At 33.7% G+C, this 12,237-nt stretch overlaps 1 protein-coding gene, 1 long non-coding RNA gene and 1 other non-coding gene across 3 annotated transcripts; 2 read left to right on the top strand and 1 right to left on the bottom strand.

The window, feature by feature from the left end:
- Positions 1 to 3,905: 3,905 nt before the first annotated feature.
- On the bottom strand, positions 3,906 to 5,410 carry LOC114577786 (uncharacterized). The gene is made up of 2 exons (XR_009832961.1): positions 5,058 to 5,410; positions 3,906 to 4,915 (listed from the first exon to the last, which is right to left on the bottom strand). It is a non-coding gene; the product is annotated as an uncharacterized LOC114577786 (long non-coding RNA).
- Positions 5,411 to 9,453: 4,043 nt separating this feature from the next.
- LOC107999752 (uncharacterized) lies at positions 9,454 to 11,917 on the top strand. Its single transcript, XM_017059766.3, has 3 exons — positions 9,454 to 9,604; positions 9,905 to 10,219; positions 10,285 to 11,917. Exons 1-3 carry the CDS (start codon positions 9,571 to 9,573, stop codon positions 10,314 to 10,316), a joined length of 381 nt encoding a protein of 126 aa, XP_016915255.2. The 5' UTR covers positions 9,454 to 9,570; the 3' UTR covers positions 10,317 to 11,917.
- LOC114577788 (U1 spliceosomal RNA) lies at positions 11,752 to 11,913 on the top strand. The gene has a single exon (XR_003698120.1). It is a non-coding gene; the product is annotated as a U1 spliceosomal RNA (small nuclear RNA).
- Positions 11,918 to 12,237: the final 320 nt, after the last annotated feature.

The following is a 12,237-nucleotide window of genomic DNA, read 5'->3' as shown; positions in this document are numbered from 1 at the left end:
ACACAATTTCTGTGTTATACACGTAGTTTATAAATTCAGACACTAGATGGCGATAAATTACTATAAGTAATGTGGAATAAGAAAAAATAATAAATACTGAAATATATAAAAATATATTTTTAAATAATTTGTCTTTAGTAATTTTTTTAAAAATTCAAAACTTTAAAATTCATAAGAAAAATGAATTTTAAATAAATTGAAATTTAAAGATAAATTAGAGACTTTAAAAGAAATTTTATGAAATATTATTTATTTTAAAATTTTGTATAATTTTATTATTGTTTTCATGCATCTCGAAGATCTTATATTATACAAATATTATTTATTTGAAAAATTTGCAGTTAAATAACTATTCGATTTTTTTTCTGTAGGTTGGCACTTTAGATTCTTACGCACTCTTGCGGCAGGAATGGAACTAAAGTATTTGAATGTTCAATTTGAACTTGGTGTGCTATTTAGAGCAGTGATCGTATCGTCCTGATTTAATTAATTTTATATTGTATATAAGTGTTATATAAGTGTAATATAATGTTAATTAGTGCGTGCCAGATTCCAATATCCTCAAGGAAACTAATCAACATAAGTGATTGTAAGTAGATAAATTTTTTCTTTCGTTGAATCTATATTTTAAGAGACGCCGTGGACAAGCATTGAAACTTTTATAAATGATCTTCGAAATCATGTTTCAATTTATTGCTATACTATCATTATTATCATTAATGATTTATCGTACATGCATAAATATTAGGAAAAAGTAAATAATATACATATGATATTCTTCTTTCGAAAAAAATTTTAATTATATATATGTACATATATATATACACATACTCATATATATGTGAGATAAATGTATGTATAGATACAAGTAGGAACTGCGCAGGCGCATGGCGCGAATAAAATATAGTCAAATACAAAAACTAAATTACATTGCCATATTATATCAGTTATATTGGTACAAATTCGATGTTACTGGAAGTTATTATCGCAATATTTAACAATCGCATGTTAATACCGTTTCATAAACGCGTGAAAGTTCAAAAGTTGTTTCGATAAAAAAGTTTCATAATGCACTTCACGTTAAAAAGCAATTGTTATTTCATGGAAATGGCATTGTATCAGGAAGAAAGAGAAATGGAAGAGAGGGTGAAGGGAGGAAGGGAGGGGGTGATCGTAGAGAATTAGTTGGGCAACATTAAGACACACGATCAAAAGAAGTTTTCTAAATTCAGCCATGAAATTAGCTTGACACTAATTTCACAAGGAAGCATGGGCAAGGCTAAGAAGCGAGGAAAAAGATTGGCCAAGGGGAGGGTATACCTCGCGTGATGCTTCATACCTACTTCGCGTGTCGAAGTCTGATTTGCTTTGTTGAATCAAGTGTATACTCGCTCCTATATATATATATATATACATAGCAAACAAAAGCGAACGAGATAGTGCATTTTCTCTTCTTTTATATCTCGTTATACCCACTCCGATTTCGTTATTTTCGTTAACAATTAAGATTTCCGATAAAATGTTTGAATAGTTGCTCTGATGGTGGATGCGGTAGTAGATATATTTTAAAATCAATATTTCAACTACGATTGTTAAAATATTGTTATAACATTACTCATTCATTTATTCGTTCATTAATAATCAAACGAGTTAAATTTTCGTTTAAATAAAATACAATTGTAATCCCAATTTATCCATCTTGAGTTTAGTATACTACAGCTTATGAGTTCAATCATGCTGATTAATGCTTTCGATACATAATTGAAGCGAGCGTTGTTTGTACAACACAAATAAAGATTTATCGATATAACGCCCACACGTGCAAATGAAATTTGAATACGCCAGAATCTGATTATAAGCATTATCTACATATTTCAACTAAAAGTCAAATCTATTGAATAACCATTCGTCATATACCGATATTTAATCGAATTAAATATTTTTCCATGTCTTCGAGGCAAAATAAATAAAACTCCGATGAAAATCTGATCATCAAAATCAGAATTATCACCGTTCTCCCGATACACACACACACACACACATACATTTCAAATCGAGAAATTAATTACTTACTCTAAATTTTCCCGTTCCATTCCATCTGTATTAGTTTCAAATTCGCCGATTTGTCGGATCCATAGTGTTATGAATACGCGTTGTTGGGCCAAATCCATTACGTGTCCCGCAGGAATCGAAATATCCCGCTAATATTTCGCCGGGCGGACAGTAATGGTAGATAGCCCGAATCCCGATTCCCAGGAAAAGGAAACTAGAATTTACATGGATTTCCTTTCGACGTTACGTCGCAATTTCTGTCCATCGTGTCGGAAACTAGCATAGCCCCGTCTGTTTCCCACGTTACCTTGTATGTTTGCCAGATAAGTGGAAAGCCAGTGACTCACTAGGTCTCAAACTTTTGGTGGATTTACGGAATCTCAAATTCGTGGTAAGCGTAAGCGGATCTCTCACCTCTTTGGTCAAACGAGTAAAGGTCAGCCCTGTCCGGTCCTCGCGTGGATAAGGGCGGGGGGGTATGTGTTGGGGGAAAGGAAGAGTGAGGAACAGGGATCCTCAGATCGGGGAGGGGGGACGATGGAGTTTGATGGCCCCGAGAGAAAGTACGGATGTACGAAGGGATGAAAGAGGATGGAAGTAGCCTCGCGTTTGCCACAGGGCGAACTGATGAACCGCCTGGTGTCGTCGCTGTTACACTGCTCGGTCCACAGAGCTGGAAAGCAAAGTTACAACAACGTGGTATCTCGTTTCATCTTGCTTATTTCATTATCTGTCCTCGTTTGTGCCTCACCCTTTCGTGCTTTTAACCGATGAGCCTTTCACGAGCCTCGTTAAATGTCTCCAAACACAATGATTCGTGAAAATTTCATCATTCTCGATCGATTTGCGACGCCTTAAACATCTTGCGATTTGTTTAATCAATCGTTTAAAGAATTAATCTCTTTTCCTGTTCCAACGGATGACGCGTATAAACAGTTTATACGTATTTGAATTAAATTTTAAATACAATCGAAGCTTGAAAATCTTCTCGTCAAATTATATTGCGTAATTCGATTGGTCGATCGAACGGAACGAGCAGGATTGAACGACGCAGGAAAACGAGACACGGAGAGGAAAAGTTCACGAACGGTTAATTCGTCAATCAAACGAAACTCGTATGCTCGACGCAGTTTACCTTAAAGGTTTGGTAAAATCAATACTCTCCGTAAGTTTCCTAATACGAAAAGCCCGTTAACGCGATATTATCGGCCCCTTTGAATACTAATTTCCACGGTATGCTGTGCGCCAGATAGGTGAGATTTTTTTTTCACGACGTTTTATCGGCCTGCCGCGATAATACGATGCACTTTTTTTTTTTATTTTTTATTTTTTGCGCGTGTATCAAAGATTAATGAAAGCGTACGAAGGAGAAGCATAACGAATTTTTGATTAATAGCAGACATCAAATTGAAACACTCGGTTAACAATGAGTCCTAGCTGATCTGGTAAAGTGCGAACATCGTATCATTTATGTGGTAAAACAATCGATTGTTCTTGCGAAAACTACAATTTCCTGTAAGCTCGGATGTGTGAATGAATCATGGATTTTTTTTTTCTTTTCATTATCGTTCCTTACGCCATTTACATTTATGTTTGGATAATAATATTTTTAATATTTCGAGAGTGAAACGCGCTTTATTTGCACTCTTGATAATATTACGTGAGATGGTAATTACGTTTTGCTAAGGGTAGATTTTACTAGGGGAAGGAAAATTATATTTTATACTCTAGATACTTGTGTTAAACATTTGTAAATGTTCATCGGTGAAAATTAGTTAATTGAATATTGTCTCATAATATATTGAAAAGTAGAGTGGTAGAGTGCGTTTACATAATTGACGAGTCGATACACATTTTTTTTATTAAACGCAATAATAATTCTATTTAATATTCATGAAAATCTACATTAATACAGCTCGAGATACATTTCTCAGGAAATAAAATTGCCTGATATCATACATCAATTAGACTTATCGCTCTATTGGAAATTAGTCCTCGCACGTTAGGAGTCATCAGTTTCATAATTTATTAATAGAAAGTACTTTTGCAAATTAGAAAACTCAATCTATTAATGCCATATCCGTCCATGCTACCGGTGCTACTGTTTTAACCGTAGATTTTAAGGGGGAGCAGACCCTGCCATTCATTTCTTAGATCTTGTATGCTTGGGAAAATGTCCAATGTCTCACCACCCCTCGCAGACTCCCTTTGCGATTCCTTGGAAGTGCGACAAAATTACCTTCCCCTTTGCGCCGGCTGTTAATTAAATTTTTTCATCATTCTTTTCTCTCCTCCTGGCAGGCCGCCGCCATTAACGTCGAAGCCAATAAAATTTCTTTGCATTCGACTGTTTGACTTTACATCGACCATCGAATTTATTAACACTGCTCTCGTGTTCTAATAATTTTATCTTTCAAAAATATTTTCGAAACTTTTGAAACTTTTGAAACTTCTGCAAAAAAAAAAAAAAAAGAAACGTTGAAGTCTCTCTTTCGTAATTGATTTTCGTGTTCTCTATTATATTCGCTTACATTCGAATTACAACGATGAGAATCGAGAAAGTGATTCACGATGGAGAATAAAGATATAAAGAGGACGCACAACAACGATATATCGCGTGAATAGAATCGTTTCCAAGTTTACGTAATCTTTTGTACGATGATAATGTCGAGCACGTGCCGTAATCTCTTGTTTGACACGTTGCACGTGTGCTGCTGGATAAATTGTATTATCTGAAAATTTCTTTCAGGAATTGGTTTCCGGTGATCGTGGCCACGTGCTTTCAAATTGCTCACAAATCATAACGATTTCATCGTTTCCCCGAGAAATAAAATTACACGGCCAATCGAGTCGAGCGAAAAATCTACAACAAATTCACCAATTTGCCATCCTCCTTCCTTCCTTCCTTCTCACTTTGAATTTTCCAAAAAAAATATCTCTCAGATATTGAAAAAATGTATCCAAAAATTTTCGTATCGTGTATCGAACTCGTAATTCTTACTTACTTTACGGGGAAATGCTCGAAACAAAATTTATCCTCCGATCTAAATTTAAAGATAACTTTGGTGGAAAATAAACGAGGAGAGGGGATTAATCGGATACAATGAATTTCCGCATGAACTGTATGAATCGCAAACTTTCCTCGAGCGGATAGACTCGATATCGCTCTCCCATCCCATCTCCTCCCCTCCCCTTTCCCAGAAGATTTTCTTAACTCCTTTCTAAGCCTTCGTACACACTCGATGAGGAGCCATCTTACTTTCCCTGTTCCTCGGTCGAAACTGCTACTACCACGGCTCGCTTAGGTATGGATCGAGGACGGTTGACGCTTATACGTGTACATGTCGCATCCATTCGCGTAACCTTCTCCCGTGTGAACTCTTATCCCCCCTCCGCGTAATCAGACGAGCACGTGCTTCGCAGCGAGACACGCCGGTCGTAGACAACTAGTTCCACGGTGGGACTAGGTTTGCATCCACTGATCGTTATTATTGACACGGGAATACAGTGAATACAGGGAGTGAATAGGTTGACAAATGGGAATTGGGCACGGCCCAGTCACGTGTCTGGAAGCGACGCGTATGCTTTCATCAATTGATTCTCTTCGTTTCTATTCTTTGCGTCGCGTTATGTGTGACTGTTCCCGACTTCTGACTTCTCAGGGGTCAGAGAAAGGAAAGAAGAAAGTTTGTTGCGAAAATGATTTTGGCATGTGAATATATATATATTTGAGAGAGAATTTTCGACGGTTTCTCGAAAGAGAGATGCCGTATATGGATCGATACAGTACTGTTTAATCGTTTTTGAATTTTTGCAGCATTGAATACGTTGATTGAAATTGATTTGATCGTATAACAATGGAGATGGTAGAATAAACTGAAAAAGAAATTGAAAGTCGGAGAGTCGATTGAAATCAAGAATTAGAATTGTCTAGAAACAGGGTGTGAGAATGCATACGTGTGCATACATGGATTCAACTACGGGGAAAAATTTCGTCCCAATAATAGCAAGTTTTTAGTATTTATTCTTCTCTTTTTGTTTCAAATTATTAAAACGTCGATGTTAAATATAAGTTTTTTTATATTTAACACATCTCCGTTTAATATACGAATGAACATTCTTTAATTTTCTTGGGTGATTTGTTTACAAAGGGTTTATTTATTCAATGCGATATTTTTCCTTTGACGGCCTGCATCTTTTCTATCTTGCGACCTATCACTATTTGTTTACGATCTAAGTATATAAATAATGTCGCGCCAGCCTTGAAAATTATCGCGAACGAGAGGAAAAATGGTAAAAGGAATCTCTAGAGCCGGTGAACCGCAGATACACAAACAACAGATACATAAAAGTGGCCGGACCCCACTATCTCAGCATAAAAATTCAACTAGCTATCTCTGAAACATCGAAACAAACTGCAAGTCCAATGCTGGGGGTTGTAATCAAGTCTAGATGGTTCGTACTGATTGACAATTTTCCATGGCCTCTTCACCCTCCAATACCCTTTTTCTACCATAGCCAACCCTCACACTATCCATCACTTCAATACCCCTCTTTTGAAATCACGTTTCGTTTCTGTTGCATATAAAGCCGCGTTCATACTGATCATTACGAAATATACGCCAATACATTGTTGTACACACGTGTACGTATTAATCAGGATCGTACAAGTTCGCTCGTATCCGATATTAATCGAATAAAACTAGATCGGAGAAGGCAGTTAAAGAAATTACTTAAAAATGGGTGGAATATTTTAAAAAGCCGGATACGGCAAATGAAAAGCAATAAATAAATTTGTCGGGAACAGATCTCTCAATCTCTCCAATTGTATAATATATATTTTTATATTTTTATTTCGTGGAAAATAAATATCTGAAAATAATCGAATTGAATGGATCTCGGTTTAAAATAAATACCGAGGAGATACGTTTATTAAAAATTTTAAGAGCAGGTAGCTTTAATGCTTTGCCGTTTTTTTTACTTTCGAGAATTTTTATTTATAAATTTTTTTTTTTTTAATTTAATTATTTGTAATGAAATTATCAGTAGAGATACTTTCACGCAAAGTGGAACAGGAGTTATTTTCGATATAAGAAGTATCAGTCGGGAACAATCGGGTATAAAATGTTGTAAGTAGAAGAATATTTATAAGATGGCTAATATTGATTGCGTTTGAGCTCCTTTATAACGAATTTATCGAAAATGAAAATGTAAAGGCAGAACGACAGGGTCTGGAAGCGGCTTAATGGAGTCAAGTGGCGGACGAGAAAGGACGAATAAAAAAGAAAAAGACGAGCTATGTCATCTGAAAATTGGAATATTCGTTTGCTCGATGGCAACCTCGCTTACTATTCGTTTAGAGATTGGTGTACAATTGAACGTTCCATATTTCGAAGAGAAGATTAAATATGACGAAATTAATTAACGATAACGTACATTTTTATTATACGATGTAAATCGATCGGTTTTTCTTGAAATATAAAAAAATAAATTGAATCAAAAAAAAAAAAAAAAGAGAGAGAGATCAGTCATCGTTAAATTAAAATTTAATTACATGCTTCTTCGTAAATATTTGATCAAACTCTTTTATTCGTCGTGTGAAACTTCGACGTGGAAAAATCGAAACGATTTTTGAAAAAAAATGATGAAATTTTATTTTACCTTTCGCTTTTCATCTTATCGTGTGAAACAAAAATGTCTCCGCGTATTCTCCATCATTGACGGAACTGAGAATCGACGAGTGTAAATACGACGTGTTTTTACAGCCCTTCGAAGTTTGCCACCCTAGACACAAGTGAGCTCTTGAGCCACAATAGAGTTGAACAATGGCCCTCTCGGATTAAGATGTAAATTAGTTCATAAGTCACAACATTATGCGATTGTCAGCTGCCACGAAATACCTATTGTTATGCCAATAAACTTCAAAGATTCGGGCGTTGAGTTACAGGTCGAAACGGCTTTCGACTTTTATCGACATTTCTCAACTCGTTGCTGGTGGGTAGATGGTGGGGATGTTTAATTTACTACAATAATCGTGGCTGTATGTTCAAGTTGTTATTGAATTACCTCGTCCGTGAAGCAACCTTATTACTCTCATAAACTTAATGGCCTAAACGAAAGAATTTCGTTTTATCATACGTCACGGCGTATTACTCTCGAGTTATTAAATGTTCTTGAAAATGTTTTTCTAAATAACTCTTGGCCGTTTTCGTTTCGCCAAAGAAGAGAATCAGAATTGTTTTTAAGTTTAAGAGTGTTTTACTCGCTCACTTGTATACAAGTATTAACTTTAACGAATAATAATTTAAGAAAAAGTCTGTAATGAATTTTTCTTTTCTTTTCTTTTTTTTTTTTTTTCCATTATTTTACATTCACGTTTCGATTGCTGAAAACTTCCGGCAAATTATCCCGCATTCATTAAGGAGATATTATTTAAACATGCGTATACGGGATCCCGACGATTCGCCAGTTTAATTCATAGAGATAAACTTTAACGTTCGTTATTTTTCTTTTCTGTTTCGGGTCAAGGTGGAAACGAGAGTTCAGTGTTATTGTTTCTGTCTCTATAGACCGACAACTATATCATTTAGAACGTTAGGACGTGCAAAGGATTGGCATAAAGATGATATTTGTGTAGAAAGAAAAATGGAAAGAAAAATACTTTTCTATGAATAAAAAAATAAATTTAAATTCATTCTTGACTAGTCGTAGCAATTCGATTCAATGATACCGAGTTTTTGAAAATATTTTTTAGAATATTCACGGTATGAAAAAGATAATAAATAATCGGAAAAAAAAAAACATTCTCGTAGACAATACATTCGCTTTTCATTACATAGATAGTTTTTCTTCGTATAAAAAATATAACAAAGAGTGGAAAAAAGATTACGATATTTTATTCATGATCAAATGTCTGCTACTATATCTCCGATATGTATTGAATTTTTTTGCTGTGTTGATATCAAATGTCAGTGTGCCGATGCCAAAGGCCACTATGACGATATCTTTGACACACAATAAAACAGTAACGTACTCGTATCTACAACTTTTCGACTATCTTTTATTTTTGTAAATAAACATTAATTGAAATCATACACGTACGACCATAATAATTTCATATACATTTTATTTGCGCTCTCTGATGAGAAATTTTAATTTTTTACACCTCCTAATTTAAATATTTTTCTTTCAATAAATTTTAATTTATTTCATTGGCAAAATATATTATATACGCAATGACAAAATAGGAAACAATTTTTTTTTTCGTCGAATTTATTCTGTCAGCGGTTGAAATTATCTAAAAAAAATTTTTTGAATATGAAATAAAGTTTCGATAAATATGATGAAAATTAATCTATGACACGGCACTGCAATACGCTAAATACAACATCGTATATATTCATCGGTTAGTTTCAGTTTCAGCACTGGTAACGTCTGCGAGCTTGTTCATTGATTTTGTAACTTCGTTTTTCTGTAGTTTCCTGTTTTTTTTTTTTTTTTGTTTGCCGGTCTCGTGCCATGCAGTCGTCGTCGTGTAAAGTAATTATAATACGTAGGTTTACGTATCAAATTTCACGTACGAATTTCACGCTATACAAACACGTAACAAGTCCGTCATATAACAAACACACGTAAACTATTAACATTCCAATTAACACTACTATCGTTCGTGTTTAAGCTTTACTTTCACTTTCAAAGTCTCATTTAAAATAAATAAGCTGAAAATATAGAGACACGGGAAATTAATGCTCACTCGTTATAAATCGGTCATTTATAAAATTACCTTCGCTTTCGAAACATAGACGTGTCAAATTACGGTGCATGGAATTCACGCGAAAAATATGGTATTTAGTATTTATAGTTGTCACGGTGGAAACGTACACGCCTCCCAAAGATGATCCTTCTTGCGATTGCGATCATTGCGATGACGGTGTAAAGGTTGACGAATCTAAAGGAAATGGAAACGTATCGGCGTTGCAATTGTTGCACAAAGAGGATAGCGATGGTGACGGGAATCGCACTATTTGCGCTCGAAATCGCGAATTCAATGATCGTACCTTTCCAAGCGTTTGTCATATGTTGTGTTACAATCGCTGTTTGATACTACGAATTTCGACTGTCACGGTGAATGACACGATCAAATATGTCGTGAGAGCGTTTAGAAACAGTAAGTAATAACGACGATATCATTAAATAAACGCGATTCAATCGAAACGTTTCACCTATTTTCAGATTACTACAAGCTACGGGATGGAGAATGTTGAAAGGGTTTTTGTCTTTGTAAATTCGTCGGTGTGGCTTCGTCTTGGTTGCTGTGAAGGGGGTACGACGAGGTTAGTAAATCATTTGCAATTTGGTACATCGATATATACCAGATATTACGATTGAAGATTATAGACATGTATGCTCTACGTGAATAATTTGAACGCGGATATTTTATAAATGGAAAATAAATATACTTACATCGAAATATGTATTATTTGTATTACGAAAGATCATAGAAATTTCATATGATCGAGATATTAATATTATTAGGCAGTGATAATAAATAATTGAGATTAATACAGATAGAAATGTGCATATGTGGAATTAAACAATATTCTTTATGGATGTTATGTCAATTTTGTACAATGTAAATTAAAAATTATTATGTATTAACGAACATATTAACGAGACAAATTTGAATTTACATGCCATCAATCAAAAAAATATCCTTGAAATCTTGTATCCTTGGATTTGGAAAGGAAAAAGGGATTTATTTACGTAATAATTATTTAGTTCTTAAATTGTAATCGCTATATTTAATTGACTTTTGACTTCTCGTTTTTAAAAATATTAGATAAATACAATAAAAGTATTATGGAATACAAAAGTTATTGCATACTTATCTAATAGTAAAGATACCGTGATCACGAAAGCGATTTCTCCAGGTCGAGACTTTTTCATTGCACTGTGGTTTAATTGACCTCTGTGAATATCTCTAACGTGAGTGTTTGGATGAATAATTTTTGATAATTGGGAAAATAGCGTTCGCTATCTCGACTACTTTTACATATTTAATTTAGTGAGAAAAATGAACAATTTTGCAATAGTGAAAAATAGATGAATAATTTTCATAGTAATTTCTATAGATTATTTAAATTTCTTGTTATCTTATAACGTTATAAAAATAACAGGAATATGTCTTCATTAAAAATTAATATTTATAAATATTATTAAAATATTTTGTAATGCACGTTTTAAGTTGAAATATTCACCGGTGAGGTTTATTATGCAGGTTATAATTATATTATTAATAGTTAATGCAACTTATTACTACGTACTAATTAATTTATTTTAATTTTATTTATGCTTTAACATTCATTTAATAAATTATGTTGCAAGAATCGCTTATATTATATTACATAATATAAAACAATCATAAGAATAAAAATTTTATATCGTGTTCTAATTATATTTATTATTATTTATTAAAAGAATATTAGTAGAATTTATTAATATTAAGAAAAATTAAATTTTATTTCGTATTTGTCATTAAATAATTGGATTTTGAAATTAAAATAGGTATTATAAATGGTCAGGTTCGTAAAACGTAGTTAGTTCCTAAAGTCGCCGTTACGTAGCGCTATCTATACTCAGTTTCTCGCTGCTAGAATTCTACGCTATGGGCTTAAGTAAGTCAAAGAAGCAGAGGAAAGCATACTTACCTGGCGTAGAGGTTACCGTGATCATGAAGGCGGTTCCTCCAGGGTGAGGCTCTTCCATTGCACTACGGTTGAGCTGACCTCTGCGAATATCCCTAATGTGGATATCTCGGACGTACAATTTTTGGTAGTCGGGACTGCGTTCGCGCTATCCCGGATAATTCATAATCAAAAGAAAATTGTTATATATTTAATTTTATAATTATTTTTTGAATATACTTTAGCATGTAGGAATTTTGTTATATAAGTAATATATGAAAGTGTATACTTTCATCTTTTTCTTTCCAAACAGTCTTCTTTCTTATTTGTTATACTTGTCTATATTGATTTTCCTATTCCCTTTTAGAATTAAAATATTTATATCTCTGCACTGATAAAAAGCCATTTTTTTATAAACAAATTTTGTTTATTATTTCACAAGTTCTGTGTATCGTACAAATATTTTATATTATATTATATTAAATGTAAAAAATTATCTAGA

Source organism: Apis cerana, linkage group LG16, assembly GCF_029169275.1.
Source record: "Apis cerana isolate GH-2021 linkage group LG16, AcerK_1.0, whole genome shotgun sequence".
NCBI classification, from domain to species: domain Eukaryota; kingdom Metazoa; phylum Arthropoda; class Insecta; order Hymenoptera; family Apidae; genus Apis; species Apis cerana.
This window is presented reverse-complemented; position numbering and strand designations above follow the sequence as displayed.